The 22,161-nt window shown below is 38.7% G+C and overlaps 1 protein-coding gene across 2 annotated transcripts in view; it reads right to left on the bottom strand.

Moving 5' to 3' along the window:
• Positions 1-13,540: 13,540 nt before the first annotated feature.
• LOC121951098 (contactin-associated protein-like 4) overlaps positions 13,541-22,161 on the bottom strand; it is a 128,576-nt gene continuing 119,955 nt past the window's right edge. Inside the window, exons 22-24 of one of the 2 annotated variants that reach the window (XM_088085188.1) lie at positions 20,567-20,785; positions 18,587-18,658; positions 13,541-17,503 (exon numbers count right to left, since the gene is read on the bottom strand). In XM_088085188.1, the coding sequence (XP_087941314.1) occupies positions 17,310-17,503; positions 18,587-18,658; positions 20,567-20,785 (485 nt within the window). In that variant the 3' untranslated portion in view covers positions 13,541-17,309. The remainder of the gene's footprint in view (positions 17,504-18,586; positions 18,659-20,566; positions 20,786-22,161) is intronic. The other variant, XM_088085189.1, reaches the window with a different exon arrangement.

Genomic DNA, 22,161 nt, shown 5'->3' with positions numbered 1-22,161 from the left:
TGGTATGTACATCTCTGTAATACATGTTGAGATAACTTTGATTTTGTGTAAAATGCATTACAAGAGGCACACTGAGGTGGCTCACAGGATGGCACTGATTAACCACTAAGTGAAGACAGGTTGGGCTACAGGTGACCAAGATGATTGCCTGATTACTGAAAGAGGGAATCGCCCAATAGGATGCTTTGTATGGATCTGGCAAAGCTGTATATAAAGTAATCTCAGACACTGACTTCTGTTTGACACTGGTGCTGACAGAGATGCTTGACTTTGATTCAGTTTAAGGCTGCTGAGTGAAAGAGTAGAGTCTGTGTGTTCTTCTGCTCCAATTTTGAATACTGGAAGACAGACTTCTGTTTAAACACAGATTGCCCACTAAAAGTGCATCTTAGATACTTTACTCTGTGCATTCTTATACTGATGTTTCATGCAAATGGCAACCTCCAGGGCTGAAAAATTAAGGTGAGAGCCAAGGTGAAAGGGCCAAACACTGTACTTCTTTAAATAGCCAGCTAGTCCCCATAAACCTCCATGTTAAAATGACAAACTTTACAGCAGAAATAAAGAAGTTCAAAGCCTGACACTTCAACTAAAACACAAGAAACGTGTGCTCCAGAAAAGGATAAGCGCTCAATGAAGACCTTAGGGTCACTGATCAGTGGAGTTGGAGCAAGCTGAGTTGGATAAGGCATTGGTTGATATGGTTGTACTGGATGCACAGCCCTTTAAAGTGATGGAGGCTTCAGGGCCTTTGTACAAAGGCTTGACCCCACATATGTCCTGCCTTCTCGACAGACTTTAAAAACTATGGTAGCAAAAAGTATGAGGAGGCCAAAAAAAAGGCAATGCAAGAGATGGAGAAACCAGAGGCACTCAGTGTGACTGCTGACATGTGGACATCCACGAACATGGATGCATATCTTGGGGTCATTTGCTACTTTGTTAATTAGTACATGGAGCTAGCAAGTGTCTTGCTTAATGTGGGACATTTTACACACTCCCACACAGCAGAGAACTTGAGGGATGCCATGGAGCTGCAACTGAATCAATGGGGCTTGAGACAGAAAGTTCAATGTTTAATTACAGATAATGCATCCAATATGATCCTTTGTGCTAAACTTCTTAATGTGAGGAATATGCCATTTTTGCACATGGTTTCAATCTTGTTGTGAAGAAGGTACTGGAACTAACTCCTGCACTAACTGAGAGAGCTTGAGCTTGAGCTAGAGCTTGAATAATTGTAACTTTTAAAACCAGTGGAAAAGTAAAGGGAAAACTGACAGAGGTTCAAAATCAACAACAGAAGCCACCACATAAGCTCATACAAAAAGTAGCAACGAGATGGAATTCAAAATACTTCATGTTGCAAAGACTGTATGAACACTGTGAACCTGTCGGTGCAGCAGTGGCATCCTTGACAAGGGACATGACTCCCCTCTCATTTACTGACTATGAAACAATCATCTACTCATCTATTACAGTACAAAAAAAACTGTCTTGATCTTTATAGCCAGTTCCCTGGTCATGACAACTGCAGGGGGCTGAATTTTTACGACTCACCTTTTTCCATTTCATTACGGCTCAAAGTTACACATAACTAATGCGAAGGCTGCTTTGACTGAGGCTGTCTGTGAAGTGTTACCACAGTCTGTGAGACAGATCCAGCCCTCACTCCTCTATAGCTTCAGCCTGTGGTCCAAATATGGTCACTACTGGCTCCAAAACTCCCAAATGGCAGCAGCAAAAATGCTGAACTTGAGGCTACAAATTGGGAATCCACAAACTAATTGGTTATGTCACGCTGGCACTGTCCATTAGTTTTACAGCCTGGTTTCATGCAGGCTACATAAACGTGTCCAGTCTGGTGAAAAATAATACTTCATTACCAAGTTTGGCATTGAAATAGCAGGAATATAGGCTACCAGTCACAAAAATGAAATATTAGAGTTGTCACATTTAGAGTGGTTGTTAATACTCATCCCAATTTATATGATTGGATGAAGATTTAGAAAACTTTCTCTATCACATTGTTTTTAGTTAAGGTCTCTCACTCACTCTCTCTCTCACACACACACACACACACACACACACACACACACACAGACAAATATTAAAACACAAACAATTGCATAAATAGTGGCAGGTGTGCAAAGCTTTATTTGAAAAGCAGTGATGCTCTATTTGACCTTATATAAAATAGATATTGCAGTGGGAAAAAAGTCTTTGTAAACTCTTTTTTTCTTCTTAGTCAGACATACTCTCAAGCTGCTGCCTGATGAGAGTCGCTATAAGGAGCGATAAGTTTGCCAATGTTTTGACTTCATGACTGTATTCTTCCTTCTGCAGGCAAAATGCAGATCAGCTGGTTGCATAGCGATCTCCCCAGGACCAGAGGCATGTTATGTTGGTAATCCAAGAAGAAGAAACCTAGGTTTTTAAAAAGTGCAATTGCTTGAACTTGTTAAATAAATATTTGTAAAAAAACAGGAGGGACTGAGGCCCAGTAAGGCTCAGCTACAGATAGTAAAAATGAGGACTACTAACCCTTACAACCTTAAAATATCACAGTGTTTTTGTGCCAAAGGATGGGAGACTGGGTCCCAGAGAGAGGTTCCTTTTTTAGGGGACCTTACAGATGAGATTATTGGAGATGCTGGAGGTGATAAACACACTGTGGAATTTGTGTCTGGAGGTCTGAAATGCTATGCGTATTGGACACTCCAAAACCTCTAAGCAACACTAATGTCCTCACACAGATTTCATGTACTGCTAAATTCCAAGACTGTGTTGGTGGACTTACTTCATGCACAGATAACACTTTCATGAAATATCAGTATATTTTGGTCAGATGTAAGGGAATGATGAGGAGAAAAAAAGGCAGCCAGTTGTGCAAAGTTCCAAGGGTATTGCCACCAAAATGGCCGACAAACTTAAATATGTCAGGTCGCTTTGCCATATCATAGTTTCTTCATGGTCAGGTAGCAAACGCTCTGAAACCCAGTACCCGTCTGTCCACAGCCCAAGTGTTGGGGACATCTGCTAATGAATGGAAATGCTGTCCAAAAGCATCCTGTTGAGAGTATCAAATCTACATGATGTTGAAATTAAATTGCATCCATACCTTTCACAACCCCCTCAGCTGCTGCCACTCATTGTTTGGCATCTCTGTGCAAATATTGGCATGGCAGTCTTTTTGTTAGAATTATGTCATTGTGAATAAACAGCAGACTAAAAGTGACAAATACTTTCCCCATGTTTGGTTTGGGAAAAAAAAACATTCAGTCACCTCAACATTTTCTTTACACGTGCTATATATAACCTGCAGAGATGGGAATGCTTTCTAAAACCCTCATTTCAACAGGGCCAAATCTGCCCGGTGGGGAAATTAAACTGTAGCTGTCAGCGCCACCTCAGCTGTGCTGCTCTCTGTGTGAACACACAAACGAGCAGAGAAAACCTATCTCAGTTTAAATGGATCCATTTGCGAATACATTATTCATGTTTCCCCGGTAAGCACTAATATATTTTTACCTGCTGCTATGTTTAATTCATTACTTGGAGACATTGCTCTTGCCTCCAAACCGGATGAATAAATTGTGAGATGTTGTGATATTCCTCAGAGGTTGTTGTGTCCATTGCAAGCCCTGGATGGCACTAATGGTCCCTTCTCCAAAAAAAAAAAAAAAAATCAATCTAGCACCAAAATCGACTGTCCTTTCAAAGTAAATATTCCTCTGGGGGTTACCAAATTAGGGCAAATAGCAGGTGCTACAAGTTTGAGCTTGTGGCCAAACTGTCATTATTTTCCCCTGACAGCAGAGTGTTTAAAATGGCATCAGCACTAATGAACAACTAACATCAGTCTGCCACACCTGTTGCAGCAACTTTTTGTCCAAGTTTCTTGGATGTGGGCAGAAAACAACATGGCTAAACTTTCTTTCTGTCCACACCATGACACTAATTGAGCATTTTATATGAGGGAGAAAATTTCCTTCCAAAGCCCTTTTTACACAGATCATGCTATAGGCCCTTGACCATGTCTCCTCTTTATGCCACCTCTGAATGCTTACACAGAACGGACCACAGGGGCATCATGCTGCTCTGGAGTGTGAGGTTTAGATAGCATGCCGGCATCGCAGAGGCAATAGAGGCGGGACATCTAACACAACAATGTTGGCCTTTCATGTTTCATAACATGAAAGCGCTTTATAAATGATAACTATGGAATAACATGGCAATAAAAATCATTTACTGTCTGTTATCTGGTGGCTGATATCATCTGCATGGAGGGTAAGCAGTTCTGGAATCTCGTTGTTTAATGAATTTGCCAACATTTACGGGCACTGTTCTTCTTTGAGTTAGCCGCTAACTCTATCTACCAGCCTGGATGTTGCGTAATCAATTGTCCACACACACACACACACACACATCAGGAGAAATATAAACACACTATGAATGCCACAGTCACAAAAGTTAAAGGATCAGTACAGCAGACCACTTCCGTATTCAGATTCACAGAGAGGCTTAATAAAAATGTCTGCCTCCAAAATAGAAACATCACAGAACAGATGTTGTTATAAAGCTGTTAATTCTTCAGTTTAATAGTACTGAACCAGCTGCAACTGGCAAAGCATGTGTTTGCTAAGTATCAATTTAGAGTGCAGGGTCTCCCCGTGTTTTATTACAACTAGCAGGCGACATATGTTGATCAATATTCAGTCTGTAGGAAATTATCGTGCAGCTAAATTGCAAATTAAAACCAGAAAGCAAGAGAAAAAGAAGACAATAGGGCAAGAAACAAACAAGCTGGGAAAAAAAAAAAAACTATGCTGGAAAAAGTAAGAGGATGAAGTAAACTGCAGATGGAAAGGCAGATAATAGGGAGAAGGAGCCTGCTGAGCTGAAAATAGCTTTATTGTCTCTGTGTGCGAGGTAACAGCAAAATAGGTCTCCAGTGTAAATGCCAGGATGTAGGTGTTTGTAATGGGTGAGGAGCAGTGGGCTGAATGAGATACTTTAGCAAGTGAGTGCCTCAAGACACTGATGACAACAGAGTGGCTTGGCGAAGATCCGGAGAGAGATACACTTGAAGTGTAAAACTGAAACACAGAAGTCTTTGAGTTTCATCACATCATTCTTACTAATGTACCTTTCAACAGCAAGCGTCAGCACACAGAGCAGAGTGCTTTATTTGGCTTTATCAATGAATCCAAAAACCAATGGATTTGTCTACATTTTGTCCTGATACAAAAAAACATCTTTGTGCCTTCTTGCTGCAGATATCCTCCGTTGACTGTGTAGAGGTCTTCTAAAGTCAGGTCTGGTTAGTGATAATTACAGATTGTTATTGAGAAAATACAAGTTTGTTTATAAAATGTTTAACAATTAGGTAGGTCAGAAGGTGTGAACGGGAGCACTGACTGTCTTAACCAACTTTTGTCACAATAAAAGAAAAACCCACAAATAACCACAGAAGACTGCTCTAGTACACCTAACAGATGTTTATTAAAAAGGAATAGTTGATCAATGTGTGTGTGGCAAGGGAGATCTCCATGCAATCAAGTTTCAAAAGAAAATTAAGATGGCTGACATGGAAACATTACATCAGGTCCTGGTCAATGGAGGTGAAGGCGGGAGATTTCAGTGAGACAATGGTCACAATGCTGCTGGCTCCACATGCTCATTTTAAACATATGCATGATGGCACCCAGCAGAGCTGTACATACTGTATGCTCTTAATAGGTGGCCGTGCTATCAGGAGTCACACAGATGTGAGGGATGTGGTAACTATGAGCCACTTACAGGATGATGTTTGTGATACTTGCAGATGTGTGTGTATATGTATACATTTGCACGAGGAGACAATGGTAAACAAACCTGCACTTACACAACGCTTTATTAGTCGTTCGACCACTCAAAGCGCTTTCACACTACGAGTTTAGTTTATTAAGTTTATTTGAATCAGGGACAATGTACACAATAACATTAGTCTCAGACAAGAAAAGATGTTTTGTACCAGATTTAATTTACTAGCTAATTTCCATCTGTAGTCCCTGGGCAGGTAAGGGCAGCAGTGAAATACAGATCATACCAACAACAAAACAGTCAGTCACACACACACACACAAACACACACACACACAGGCCATGTTTCATAAATGATAAGAGCACATAACAATATAGGGATATTAGAAAATTATATACCTGTTTCCCAGAGTTCTTGAAAACTTTTTCGGATGAGAAATTAATGCGTACAAGACCGGTTCCTTAAAATCAATTTTTTTTGATTTGCGGGAGAAAATATGGAAGTCTGTGCAAAGTTTCAGATTAGTTGGGAGATTATTTCATGCTTTTATGCTTCAAAAGAAAAGACTTTTAGACTTTTAGTGCCAGAGGGTTTAGTGGTGCAGACAAAATTGGAGCATCCAATTGCAGATGACCTCTTTAATAGCAAGACATTAAATAAAATGCAGGAGATGTAGGTGTAGACACTGAACATCAGTAAAGGAGGTTTGTTCATTTGGATCCTCCCCATAAAACTGAGCATTACTTTCGAATATTCTCTATTTCCTCAATCAGAATTAAGTCTTTACTCATTTATCTGAGGGATTTAAAGCCAGCAGGGTTTTTTGAAGACAAAAGATTGTAATTAATAGCTGAGGTCGTTTGGATTCTGTTGAAGGCCTGCAGCCTCTCCCTCATAGCTCTCCAACCACCTGATAAGAGTGCACAGAGGTGAAAGTGAAAAATATTTTTAGAAAATCAATTTATTATTGGATAGCAAGGCTGTCAGGTGGCTCTGCCGTGATAACTGATATGTATCAGGGAGGAACACTGACTCCTCTGTGTGGAGGCAGACAAAAAGGAGAAGTTGGAAATGTTTTTGAGAGAGAAGGTGACAAGTGTGAGGATTATCCTTTTTAAAAGTACCCGTCGTCTGCAGGAAGCCATGTTTAAAAAGTTGTCCTCTACTGCGGTTATTTTGCTGTCACAGATTAGCTCTGTTTCTCCAGGGGCTGTTGTTTTTCCATTAGAGATTAGACCGCTGTTATCTCCTATTAAGAAGGGAAGGTGTAAGAGTTGAGGTGCTCTTCAGCCAAAGCTGTGAGACTGTAGAGCAATCTGAAATATTCTCTGCAGACGTAACATCAGCTTAATCTGTTTCATGATAAATCTGCCCTTACGCGTATTGCCTTGTCTTAATTCTCCTTGTCCTTACCTGAGATATCAGGTGAAATTGCTCACTGGGAGCAAGCAGGATGGAAAGGAAAACTGTTCTAGCGTCCAACCTCTTACATTTTCAGACATTTGTCAGAAGAACCCTGGATTAATGGTCCAGTGAGAAATGCAAACAAATTTTTTTTTTTTGACTCTCTGAAAACTTGGACATCTAAGTCAAGACCCTGAAAAGAGGATTTCTGAAGTTACGTAGGCTACAGCAAAGCTGGTAGCTTGAAGGTTTGAAGGTCAGCTGCCGTTCAAAGCTGATCAAAAACTCACAGAAAACGTGAAACAATTTACAGTTGACCTTGCATATTTTCAGCCAACTTGAACTCTCAAGGGATTGGGCGAAGGCAGGGTACACCCTGGACAGGTCGCCAGACTATCGCAGGGCTGACACATAGAGACAGACAACCTTTCACACTCTCATTCACACCTATGAGCAATTTAGAGTCACCAATTAACCTGCATGTGTTTGGAATGTGGGAGGAAGCCAGAAAACATGGAGAAAGCCCACCACATAGCTCACAAAATGGTTTGTTTTCTACACAATACATATGAGGACTGAGCTGCTGGTTTGGGCTTTGTACATCAGACTAACTCCCCCACCTCCAGTACAGAAGCAGTTCATAGTTATTTCCCAAACCTACCTGTAGACTTAGCTATGTTTCTTTGTATTTCCCCTTGCATTTTTTGAATAGGAGTCATTTACACAGGGAATACTGGGAAAATGTCCCCACCACTTTTTTTAAATGGCTGATTTTGTACCCATCACCTTTTACAATCATAATTTGTCAAATGTTCCAAAGCTTGGTTTACACCAAGAAATGTCAAAAAACAGGAACGCAGAAAGATTTGTTTGCACAACATACAATGCAATGTTAATATAGAAGAAACAAATCTGCATTGTAAAAAGAATGAATGCTAAACAAAAAAAACCTTGTCTGGCCTCTCACCTGCAGCCTGACCCTAGCCAATAAACTTGTGCATAAAAGCTCCCTGAAAATGGGAAAGAAGTGCTTGATGCTCAAAATATCTGGGGGAAGGCAGCCAGCCCTTCGACCCCACAACGAGACACCCTTGACTTTTTACAAACTAAAGAACAGTTGTATTTTTTCTAAAAACTATTTAAAAAAACCCTTAACTTTTGGATCTTAACCTTCATCTGGTCATGAGACACTGGTACAGAAGACACTTATTGATTCCTAAATTGGGGGACTTAGGACCTTTGTGACACAGTGGAGAAAGCCCAGATTCACACAAGGTAACATGTGCATTTACTTTTTTTCTTGAAACTTCTGCGTCAACGGACAAGTGATATACCGGGCTTTGTAGTTTAATACATCTACCCCTGTATGCAAAGCTCACTGCTGAGGAAAATTAAAAGATTGTGTTCTCTTTCACATTAGTTTCAGTACTTAACTAATATTTACAGGGTCCCAGACATCACATTCTTCAGTGTTAATAGATTTTAATGAGCTGTTTGGTCAGGCAGCTACCAAATCTAACAGATGTTCTGAATAACAATCCCACACATGAAATGAAGTGTATGTTCGATCATTTTGTTAGACAACAGAAATGAGGAGTGAAGGGGGGTGATAGTGGACTGATTCTCTCCTACATGCTGTATGTGGGCTGATAATTAGCAGGACAAACTCTGCCATCTAATTACTCATCTGATTGAATTCAAACTGCAGTGAGAAACATCTCCGCAGCCACTCATATTATAAACTGTGGGAGGGCGGGATAATTACCAGCAGCCTGCGATGAGGGGAGATCTTTTCATTCCAACAGAGCATCAAAGAGGAAGCAGAGAGATCGTCCTCTGTTACTCTACTACTGTGAGATGAAATAATGAATGAAATGAAATGATGAAATAAATTTTGTCTTATTGAGACAGACAAGACTCCCAAAAGACTAAATATAAATATAAATATAAAGACTATATTTCAGCTGGGATGGTGCCTTATGTGTGTTCTCATGTGTCTCATAATATTTCTTGTGTAAAAATAAAAGTAATTAAAGTTGTTGACTTATCTTTGGCTTTTATTTTCTGAGATCATGGATTATGAAGATACTCTTTGCTTGGCTTTTACAGTGACTTAGATTTTCAAATGACTTACCTAACTCCTGATTAATTGTTAATAGTGGTAAAATATTTTGACATTTGACAAATTATGTCCAACAAATCTACTCAGATGACGGTCAGTATATCAATGTAGTATCTTGCATCAATGGATGTCCAAACAGACTTACAAGTCAGACTATCAGTTTCCATAAGAACATAAGTATGAGACCAAATAGGAAAAGGGAAAATATTATTCTGTATGCCTTCATACTTGACATGCATCAAATTAACATAATTTCACATTGTGTGTATTGTTGTTGTTATTGTTGTTGTTGTTGTTATTATTATTATTACTATTATTACTATTACTATTACTATTACTATTACTATTACTAGTATTATTATTATTATTACTACAAGTATGAATGTGCACAGGCTGAGTCTGTCAAGATGCTGGCTTGTCCTGCAAAACTACTCCAATGCTGGTGAAATACCAAGTTGCAGTCCCAGTCACTGACAAGCCAAGCAAATATTGATATTTTTTAATCTATTCCTTAAATGCCCTTGTTGGTGCATTTGCTTCTCATTAGAGCAATTGTGTTTTTCAGTTTGTTAATTGAGTTTTCCTGAATCTTTGTATAGAAGAAAAGGTCTATCACTCCACTAGTATACACTGATTTAACAAAATATGTTTAACTTTCCAGATATGAAGTTGCATCCACCTATAAATAATCTCAAAGCCTGAAACTCCTTCTTTTTATCTTCTCCTTTTGTGACTGATTTGATAAGGGAAATCAATATGAGGAAATGACTTTTACTCAGATTCATCTTATCTTTTTATATCATAAAAGGAGTAAATGTCCCTGGTATTTTGTCAGTCACTCTAAAGATGTCTCTAAGCTGTAGCAAATGCCACCTTAACCTTTTGAATGACTGAAATGGATCCAGTCTGGTGTGACACAAGAGGTCCGAGTCAGTTAATTTGCTATACATCAGTATTTGAAACAGGCAACAATAAAAACAAATGACAGCATGCAGGACAGCATATTATGCGTTAAACATCAGCTAAATCAGACCTTAACTGCATTTTTTCATGATTTAAATATTTGAGGGATTGCTTATGTTAAAAGCTCGACACCTGTCTCGACTTTGTATAAATCCAATTATTATTCTAGAGAAGACCATAATTTGCACACAGTTTCTCCACCTGTATATCAGACATATGATATTATGACAACTGTGTAACCACAGTAATTGCCCTGACATGGTAATAAGTAGTTCTGGTAATATGTGGTGAAAATAGATTGAATGTTTTTGAGCCCGTTGGAGCCTCAACTACTTGTCAGTGTCAGACATCATTTGTAAATGCTACATATCTGTCCTGTTTGTGACACATGGAAATACTGCTGTAAATGGACTAAAATAAAGATAGTGATATTAACACTTGAATTTAAAGAAAATTAAGCCCATTTTACATGATCATAAGGTAGATTTCAACAAAGCTCTGGCTGTGCAACAGTGTTGGAATTAATAATGTTTTCTGTTCATTTCCCTTCAAACATATTTGAGAAAACTGATTTTAATCTTTATATTACTTTTAAAGGGGGAAGTGTGTGATACAGTACATTATTCAGTCATTACAGCACCAGGAGCAAATGTTGGCTATTTAAAATCCCTTCAGTGTCTCTGCGCTGAATTATTCTGCTACATTCATATTATTCATGGAGTGTTCTTCTAAATTAATAAAATAATGGTCGATCTTAATTTTTTAATTACATGTTATCATAAATGAAACCTGTGAATTTACAGCGATGAGTGAGCAGATGTCCATCAAGTCCCCTGTTTTCCTCTGAGGAGTTGCTGATGAGGGAATCAACTTCCCAGCTACAAAACATCAAGAGTAGATGGTTAGAGTGCCTCTTAAAGAAGTAATAGAGTCAATCAGTTGGAGCCTTTGCTGTTTTTTTTCACTGAACTTAAAGGCCCTCTCCAGACACATTTTAGAGTAGACCTTTAATACAAGTTTGTTGTTTGACATGGTTTTCCTACATAGTGTAGAAAAAGGGACTGCACTGAGAAATGTGCATGTGTTAGGTTGAATGGTGAAAGCAGTGAGAGCAGGGAGCATAAAGATGATGAGGGTTTGAGGAAACATCAGGGCATTGGATGTAAACATATTGCCATATATGAATATAATGCGGGGCTTTGATATAATATTCTTGTGTGGCAATAGGGTTAAAAGACAAGTCACAGTTGGAGCCAATTGCAACTGAATTCATGCCTTCAAGCTGACCAGCTCGAGCACATCACACTAACTCTCCTGACAATTTCAGGTTTTTTTCCCCCCATTTTCTTATCCCCCTTATGTTCCTTCCATGGTGTACTCGCAGTTGATGAGGTTGGTGTACTATGAGGTATATTGGGTGGGTTACGGATGAGGAAGTTGATTTATTCTTAATCCAGTAGTTTTGTGGTTGATTGGTATGTGCATTGTCTAGATTGTGATGATTTCCTCAAACTTTTTACTCCGGGCAATTTTGGGGCCCCTCTCAGGATGGCGCCCTATGGCAAGTGTTGCCACTGCATCTGCGGCAGCATGATACGCAGACAAGAGGTGTCAGTTAAGTAAAGATGGGCCCTGTCACGTTTGCATGATACACCACTGGATGGCGTCAGGTTTAAATGCTGTGAGTAAAGACATAATATTAGGATGGTTCCAAATAACCCTGGACTTTCAATTCCAGAGTCCAGTATTTGCTTCCAGTCTGTTTTTTTTCTACACCTCACCATGTGCCCCTTTTGCCTAAACTTTACCATTTGTGCCCTTATTGCCTCATCTTAATAATACGTGCTTGTGCTATTTTTTTTAACCCCCAGCATTGGGTGCCATGTGCTTGTGTTGCTTAAACAGTGAAATCCCACTGTGCTTTTGTTGATATCTCCGTACCAGCGTATGGAGATATCTTTAGTGTAAAATATAGACATAGAAGTCTACTGCAAAGTGGCAATATGTTATTACTTGGGATAAAAACATGTTGGCTTCACCCACTGAGGCTTAACTTGTCAAGGCAACTCCTTCTGTAAAAAGTATGTTTGCAGTTGTTGAACTGCAGTGCATGCGTGATTGGCTTTGTCATATTCAAGGCAGATTTACACCATGTGGACACATTTTAGTAGATGATAATCAAACCTCCATGATGCTTCCAGGTCAGTGACCTGGTGTGCAGATAACGATCCATTGTAGCAGCAATGATCTGCCATATTCAAGCTTCACAACCGAACAATTCTGTAGCTTATGGCTGACGGTTCAAAGTGATGGATCTCAGTGGCATTTATCATCCCAATCAAATACATTAACTGTAAACTGCACTTCCAACATATGACTAAGAAGATGTATTACATTAGATGCTAGTGTGCAGCAGATTCATCAATCCCCATAATGTTTTGCTTCATCAAGGACATTGAAGAATTGAAGACAACTCGGTTATCAGTATCACATCTCGTCTCTAATCACAGCCAATGAGAGGAGTTTTAAATGAATCAAGCAGCTATCACTGATCTGAGGCAGCTGAATCATCTCCAGCATCTTGAGTGTTTAAACAGGCAGAGAGGCTAAGTGGCTCTTCACATTCAATCTCTTTGACATTCTCAGCTCCTGGATGCTTCACAGCTCTACATATTTTCCTCAGCTGTGGTCTGCAGCAATGTTCTCTCATACCAAAAGTAGGGTCAATTTCCCCCCACTTCCAAAACGAATTGTATGACTGGCACTAAAACAACATTATCACTTGACTCACATATGATGTCTAGCATAACATGCTACACAAATGAGCATATTAGGGCTACATTTGGGACACACACCAGTCTACTAGATGAAAGTTCTGTGTTTGTGTGTGTTTTGAAGTGTATAACCTCTGTAAATATGTATTTATCTGAAAGGTCCAGTGTGTAGGATTTAAGGGCAGAAATGTGTATATATATGTTTTCATTGGTTTATAATCACCTGAAAATAAGAATAGTTTTCGTTACCTCAGAATGATCAGCTTGTATCTACATATGGAGCAGGTCCTCTTTTGCCATGTTGTTCTGCAGTAGCTCAAATTAAGGAGGACAAATCAAACGTTTTTGCGTTTGCCAGCAAAGTTTCAGGTCTGCCACCTCTCTGGTAGATGCCACTAAATCCTACACACTGGACCTTTAAATTTATACAAGGGTGTCAGACTCCTCCAAATGAAGGGAAAATCATGCTCAATCTCTGAAAAAAAAACCAAACATTTTATTTTCAAACAATTTGTGTGTAACCAAACAACCAGAATTATGGTTAAAATCTTCTGGACATTGTTTTTTTTTCTTCTTTTTTTATGGCATGTCACTCAAACTCACTGACATCAATGTTATTCGCCGACCACCAACTCTATGTACTATTACACCATTATAGTTACACCGAGAACCATTCAGCTTAACTGCAAACCAGAAAAAAACCCAAGCCTCCTTCAGCAAAACCTAACTGGTAAACTTCAATGTCAAAATAATTTTAGGTATACAGGTACACATAGAAAAGTCAAAATAAGCAGCTGTTTTGACGTTGTTTTTCTGTATACTGATAATTGTTTGACAGAACAGTGGACCAAGCCTGTGTCAGTGTGTCAGTGTCATGGTAAAAACTGGTCAATTTTTGTTCTCTGACCCATTATGATAAATCAAAACAACATGATTTAATTTTTTTTTCTTCTGTTCAAAGCACTTCTCAAATTTGCTGGTTGCACTGATATCTGTGTGGACATGGTTACTCTTAGTCCTCACTGAGTTCAGGGGGGCTGCTGCAGGACTGATGCAGCGGAGATGCTGCAGATAAGGTGGTGTCACTGGTGTTAACACCAGTGACAGAAACACAATGGCTGCCATCTGCTGTTCGCTTGTTGTTGTTGGGTAAAAATTAAAATACACAGTTTAAAGACACCCTTTGAAGTTTTAGCAACTTTTGTCATTAAAATCCCATCTGTGCTTTGAGGTCCTGCAGAGAGACAGTGGTGTATGTTTGAAAAACAGCTGCTGTCGATCGTCTTTCTGCGTCTCACCCTCCCTCTATCAGCAGCACTCTTGACACATGGGTTGAATTAACACATGGGGGGGATTTGCTTCATTCTCAAGTGTTAATATCAGCCTGTTTTCATTATATTCATGTCTGCTTGACAGTATCTTTCGGATTATCTCTCTGCCTCACTCTGATCATCTCTCTGCTCTGACGAGTCACACACAATCCACCTGTCAGACCGAAGCAGATTAGCATTTCAAAAACACATTAACTGTCTCTGCGTGCAGTGAACGAGGTGACAGACAGCCGCAGTGTTAGAGAGTCGACACTGCTGTCAGTGTTAAAAGCTTTACTCTTCAGAGACATTTAGAGAGCTGAGAGGGGACGCTCCCAGCAGGCAGCATACAGCAGGGATGAGAAAACTTTTAAGTAGGGAAGAAAGAAAAAGCAAAGTGAACTGGATGTAAAGTCAATTGAGGGAACCACACACAAGTCTAGAACTGATCACAGATCATGGATGTGATTTGGTTTTCTGTCAATGCTACCATGTTTAGAAAATAAAGGGGAAAAGAATAAACGGAATGCGTGTGTCAGTCTACCAATACACTGATTATGGCTCAGAAAATGCAAACCTTCACTGCAACAAACATTCAAAGTCATTTACATATAAAAGTTTTTATAAATGAATTCAGACTAGGAGCTTAGTATTAATCGAACAAAGTTTTTAAAATTGTTTGAAGTATGGGAAGGCAAGAAGTCACTCTGGTGGCAGTTTCTGTGGGAGTTTTGCGGCTTGACTTTGTTTAAACAAGCCTTTCTCAAGCAACATTACATAAGAGAGGCCACTTTAATATGCCTCAGATGAACCTTTTGAGGCTCCAGATGTTTCTGCAGTTTTAATGAACCTTTTTGTGGTACTGTGTGTCGGGTAAAGGTTAACTATTTATCACATCTTTCTGACTGCCTATCCTTATGAGCTTCAAACAAAATCTAAGTTCAATGCTTCTCAAAACTGCTTAGTGCTTATATTTTTTAAGATTTTCACTACATCAAAGCTCATATCTGATATTATAGATAGTTGGTTTATTTTTTTTCAGCAATAGCCTTTCAATGTATTTATGTTTCATAGATACTTTTCAATAGTAGCAGAGTCTGCCATTTCCACCCTGGATTCAAATGACCTCCCTATGCTTCCTGACAATGTCTTTGTTTGGCTGTACTGTATACAAATACAGAGGCTTTATTTAATTTCTGACAAACTACCTGCGCAAGGGGGCAAGTAGCCCTCAGCCAAAGGTGTTGACAAATCAACCAGCGATGACATCTTAAAGGTCCATTGTGTAGGATTAATTATATTAGCAAAAAGGATTTTTTTCTTTCTTTTGTGTATAATCACTTAAAATAGGAAACATAGAGTTTTTGTTACCTTAGAATGAGCTGTTTACATCTCCATGTGGGATCCTTGTCTACAGTGGCCCAAAGCACACAAACCAAACACCAGCTCTAGACAGCCATTTGTTTTTGCATCAGGTTGTTTGGTAGAGTGAGGAACCTCTGTTGATAATTCCCAGTGAAAACCTCCTGAAGAAGTTTCAGCGGGTTGCAATTTGCAATCCGCACCACTAATATATAAGATTCAGGGGCATTTAGTGAAATCTAGACTAACATGCAATATCATAGTTTTTGGCCACATGGGGGCAACAGAAACAAGTTGTAAACAACAAACATCATCACCTTTTTAGTTAAAGTGGCACACTTGTTTGCAAAAATGTTGCGTATTTATACATCCAGCATAAATGGAACAATATTATAACTGACTCAGTGAGTCATGTTTCTGGCCACACAATGAGAGCAAGTCCATTGCTCACTGCCTTATTTAGCTCTGATTTTGGTCTCTACCAGCACCTGAGGGAAATATCTGTCACCTTAGCTGCAAAATGCTCCCTTTTGTTGACCTGCTAGTGTCTGTCTGTCTGCTGTTCAGTGCTTGTAAGGCAGTGTTTAGTGTGTTTTTTTGTTTTGTTGATAAAAACAGCTGCCTGATGCTATGAGAGTGAACCAAAAAGTAAAGTTACAGGCCTGAAATCAAAACAATAAGCTTAAACTCGAAGTTCATTACAAAGCTGAGGGTAAGTGCAAAATCTGGTGACAGTTTTGTGTGAGTTTATTACTATGATCAACTTCTTTCATAGAATATTGTTTTGTCTTTGTAATCTCATACATTGTTAGAAATATTGATCACAGTTGCTTTAAAGATTATAACTTTAAAGCTTAGTAGATCTGCAGCCAAACTCAAATTTGGAATCATTTTTGTAATATGGTGAGAGAAACTTCTCCCTCACTCAAGTGCATTTACTTGAATTTTCACCAAAGATCTAACAGAATGTGAAAGCTTAAACCTTCAAAGAGGGATTAAAAACTGGAAGTAAGTAGGACAGATGGTGAAAAGAAAGAAAATTGCTGGAGGTTGAAGACATTGTTAAATATCCCTGGAGGGTTAGCGGGCGACCTTGTAAAAAGTTTGATCACAACCAAATGGAACTTCAAGGGGATTTAAAATAACCACCTGCCAATTTCTCTTTACCCATCTCTTTCAAAGGAAAACTCAACCGCAAGAGGGCCTGGCTTCCCTAACCATACACCATAGAAAATACTGACACCTTCATTATTTCCAACATATCAATATGTGACAGTAGCCAGAGATTGTTACAAAGACATTAATTCAACATTTACATTTTTTTTATACTTACAGTTGAAACAAGGATATCGACAGCTCATAAGTCCAACACTGTTGCCTGTTCGTATCAGTATATTCAAAATTTACAGTAAAGGAACAGAGAGACAACACTGTGAATTGTTCTTTTTTTTTTTTTTTGTTTGCCATGCTGTGGAGCCATTTCTGCCAGCAGAGTCTCTGAGTGGCTCTGAGGTGTGGCAGGACTCCGCAGTCTGCAACTGCCAGTTCATCAGGTCATCAGCCCTCCACTTAAATGAAATACTCCTTTGGGTTTTCAGTGGAGACGCTCTGGGAGTCAGTCTGGTTGTTGAAAGGGAAATCTGGGCTGTCCTGCTTGACTCCCTTCACTTCCTGGTTTCGATATGTCTCTTTTCTCCGATAGAGGAATCTGGCAGTTATTGCGAGGCCGGTCACAATCACAAAGATCACCACTGCTATGATGCCTGCAAGGTAGAGGATATTTCAAGATGTAAAAGGCTGAGATAAGATTATTGTCTTCTCTAATTTTAATACAAGTGAAACTTTAACTAATCTGAAATCAGATCAAAATATCTGCCTATTTCTCCCCCATTGTACTGCCATTTAATTTCCTAATGTTTTCATTATCTTGCTAATCGAACTTTAAAGTACATTAAACACCATCTTAAATCTTTCGAATCTATCGGGCTCTTCTGCTCTGTTGAGCACATTTGGGAATATGAGAGCAGGCTTCATTTAATTGGAATTCCAAAATACATCTGAAATCAATTTAATACCACATTACTTTATAAAGAGACCATGCTTTTTTTTGGGTTTTTTTTAAGATAAAAGCAAAAAAGTTTTCCCATCAGCAAGTCATTCCTGCATAGGTTTAATTAGGTGAGCTGCCCTTTGTGCACTGAGACAGAGTCAGGCCGGTTTAATGGACAGTTTTAAATGACTATTCTCTGGGTCTCACCTTTTCTATCTACACGATTATAGATTGAACCTTTTCAGTCTTCAGTCTGAATCAATCTGTGCTGGCAGAGCAACAAAGTTTTAAATTAGTTTTAAATGAACTCTAGCCTGGCACATCACTTTACGCTTTCTTAAAGCTAAACATCTGTCCACAACTTTGTTCACACCAGCAAAGGTGACATGTAACCTTTAAGCTTCATCTTCTGTCACCTAGTTTGACCCTTAGAAACCTGAGAACATTATCCAAAATAGGTAAGACATTAGTAAAAAAAAAAAGGGACAAGAAAATCACCTAAAAATTATAAAAATAGAAGAAAGAAAAAAATGGAAAAGTACTTAAAACTAAAATAATTCAGTTACTTAATTTTTAAATAGATAATTATGATAATTTTAAATAGTTTTCAGTAATTTAAGGTGAAGTAGTTGTAAAAGGCATCTAAGAGCAAAACAAGGAAAGTGATTTGATAGAAGAAATTCAATATAATTGACAATGATTGTCAAAAGTGCACCAAATAGCAAAGATCCCAGTGAAACAGGGTGAAACAGGTTCTTTTTCTAGTGCAGCGAAATACGGTGAAAATGTTCAGTACCTCCAATAAAAGCGGAGTCAGTCCTGATGGCATTGACTAAAGGTTGACCTGAACCCACTGAACCAGACTGGTCTACAGCAGAGGAAGCAGACAGAGGGGGAAAAGAGATTAAAAATGAAAAAAAAAAACAAAGGGCACAAAGAAACTGGAGAGAAGATGTCAGAGAGTAAGAAAGAAATGAAAGAAAGGAGAGTTAAGAGACCAGACAACATGCAATTAGAAGGAAAGATAAAGGACTCCTAGAAAACGAGAGGACAAATGACAAACAGTAAACAGATCATAAAGAGACACAGAAAAATACTGACGCAAGATCTGAACATCATTTAGAGTAGACGGGGAATACTACATCAGCTCTCCAAATAACTAATAAGGCATCACAAACTGGATGAGCCCAGAGGAAAACAATCCCATAGAAAACTCTCCTCTGTGGTCCAAATGAATTAAAGAGTTTATCACGTCTCCAAAAAACAAGGAATGTAATTAATGAGCCCCTTTATGAGCTGGAAAAATGGCTTTCTTGCAGTTTCAACACAGAAATGGAAAGACAACAGGAAACACAAGCTACTCTGTTATAAAACTAAAACCTTGAAGCAGATAGAAAGATGTGTTGACTAATGTAACACTACCAGTTACATTACACAGTGTCATTATAAACTTGTTTTAGAGCCATTAACTACAGTAGATTCAACATCTTACGTAAATACACAACCTAATTTTACAATTTGAAGTTGTTATTGTGGTTTCCGTGACAAGTATTAAAGCTGTATTCTGAGCTCTGGACCAATTGTGCTGTCAAATGCACTGATGAACAAAGCATAAACAGAGGCAAATACCATAGCAGGTTTGAATGAGTTGAGCAGTGTAGCTTGTCATGCTACATAATAAGGGCTTCAGGCCTGACAAGTGAACCAAAGTTCTTTAATGACTCCCACTCTGGCAAACAACACTGCACCATTGTTGTTGTCGGCTGCACTGACTATGGCTTCCTCTTTAGTGCTTAAAGGATAAAGCAGATGATATTGTACATTTTGCTATTGTCAACAAATACATTTAAGAAAAAAAAAGCAACCTAAATGGACAGTGAATTAGTCTGCCTCTCAACACTGACAACCAAAACTGCTCAGAAATATATGGTTTCAGTTTAAGAAAAGAAAGGAAAATTAACCTTCTAAAAAAAAAAGCGGTGCACTGTATTTTTTTAATTTTTTTTTTTTAAATATGCTACTCAAAATAATAATCGCAATTATTTGGGACTGTTTTCAGCAGTGAATTTTATCACATTTTTACATCCTCTAGTGAGTATTTTTGGCAGTGAGGTGTATTTTGGTTTGATCCAAAATACAGTGCAGTATTTATCTTCATGGTAATGAAGGGACACATCACATGGTGCAACACAATGTTCTCTAACAGTTTTAAGAAAGCTATGGAGCTCGGTGGCTGTTGGGGGCGTTTACTTTCAGAGCCTTCTGACAGAAAGGGATTGGTTGGGGGGAAAATGTTGTGGTTAAAATGACTGGGTTTATGGCAGAAAGCCCTGAAGGCAAACTTATCTCATGTGCAGCACTGTGGCGCAGAGGAATAAGCATATCAGGCTTTGGCTACAAAGGCAATAGTGGGATCAATTTATTGTTGGTTTTGGTCTTTTTCATAGAATTTTATTAATATGAGAAAATTAGACAAAAACTGCATTTTATGAATCCAGTCTCATATTTTTTTAAAGGTCATAAAATGTTATTACTCTATAATTACTATTGGCTTGTTTTTAAACTTCTAGTATTGTTTTTTTTGTAGGATCGCAGCTATTAGATGTGCAAATAAATATTTAAGACACATGGTGGACCTTTCTTTTGATATATAGTGTGACATATGCATAAACAGAGACTTAACCCTAATAAGTATCCTCACCATCCTGTTTGAAAATACAGTAATTCAATATAAAATGTTGTATTGAATTAACCTAACCAACTCTCCCTGTCCTACCTGACAGGTGGGGTGTATTCTCTGCTGCATAGGGATTGGCTGAAGCTGAGGAGCCGCAGTTGGACTGGACTAAAGGTCCAGTGATGATGACAGGGCTGGTGTCCGGGTGGAGCAGAGCAGCTTTCAGAGGGCTGATGGAGTTAAAGTGAACCACCGAGAGACAACCTGCGAAACCGAGAGACGCCAACCTGGCCAGGTCTGGATCCAAGTCATCGGACCCTGTAGAAAGAAATGAAATGAGAGAGGTGAATATGTATCACTGTTGTAAACTGCATGAAAAGGGAACAAATTACAAAATGTAGAGAGTTCTGAACGTTAAAAAACTTATTCTGCTCTCCACTTTTATAAAGTTCTCTCAGTATAGTTAAAACATTATGGTGAAGTTTAACTTTATCCTTGATTTGATCTTGCTCGTTGTCTCTGTAATCAACAGCATCTTCATGTTATTTGGTGTTTACCTGTAATAGCACAGTGCTTTGATTTTTCTCTTTTTGGTTTGAGACAGAATCACTTTATTCCAAGGTGCAAACAACTGACTAAATGCTTTTATCACACACAGTCCTGACAGGTTGAAAATACAATATTTTCCATTCATACTGATGGAGTGAATGGAGCAGACCTGAGATGTAAGAAGCATATTTACATATTTATTCATAGTTAGGAGTAACACTTACAGGCCATTCAAAGTAAAATACATTATCTTTAGAATGGAGCTTTTTTTTTTTTCCTGGATATAATTCTTATTTCTTCCTAAAGGGTGTCTCTGTGTTGTGAAATAGTTTAACATCAGTGGAGGAGAATCTCAGTGCATTCATGATAGAAAAAAATCTAATTAATATGACTTAATAAATACATTTCAATAAAACAAAATATATAATTTACAGATGCTTCTCAGCTGGCATTGATGTATGTTTTGGCAGCTGTAACTGTTTCTAGGGCAACCGCCACACATTGACAACTTCAAGATGCTCTGGTGCCAGTGCAGTGACATCGGATTAGAATCTACACGTGAGAATGTTAATAAATATTTTGCTTATTCATAAATTCAAATCCTGGCAGACTTAGTGCCCTGGGATACCACTAGCTGACAGTTGGCTGATGATCAATTTCGGGCCATCAGTGGGGGTCTGTCGCCCTTCTTTTGGTGGTTTCCCCCACACTGTTGGCACTAGTTATCCATTAGCAACTTTTCTGGGGGCTGATTCAGCATGTTGAATGAGCAGAGATGTCAGAGCCTGACGGTGAATGAAATCTCTCTTATTAGCAGATCAGCTCAGGGCACTAGGAGCAAAATGGGCATGAGGAAAGCAAACAAACGGCTCTAGTTAAGAGGTCATGAGATCAAAACAAACTTTGAGGTAAAATTATATTTCTTAGCCACTGAGCTCTTCAGTAGAAACTGAAATTGTTTGTGTTATCATTTACTAGCGCAAGATAAAATCCTTTTGTTCTTTCAATAATGCATTAACTGGCTAACTAGAGTCTTGAACCTGCTTTATGCCCCTTTTTGAATGCCGATTACAAACTACCATGGCCTGCTGCTATGGAGAGTTATTTTTTCTCACACAGGCACAAAATGTGCTTGCCAGATGGCT

Source organism: Plectropomus leopardus, chromosome 12 (genome assembly GCF_026936395.1).
Source record: "Plectropomus leopardus strain MGB_pleo_1.0 chromosome 12, ASM2693639v1, whole genome shotgun sequence".
Classification (NCBI taxonomy): domain Eukaryota; kingdom Metazoa; phylum Chordata; class Actinopteri; order Perciformes; family Serranidae; genus Plectropomus; species Plectropomus leopardus.
Note: the sequence above shows the minus strand (reverse complement) of the source record. Positions and strands in the feature narration are given on the sequence as shown.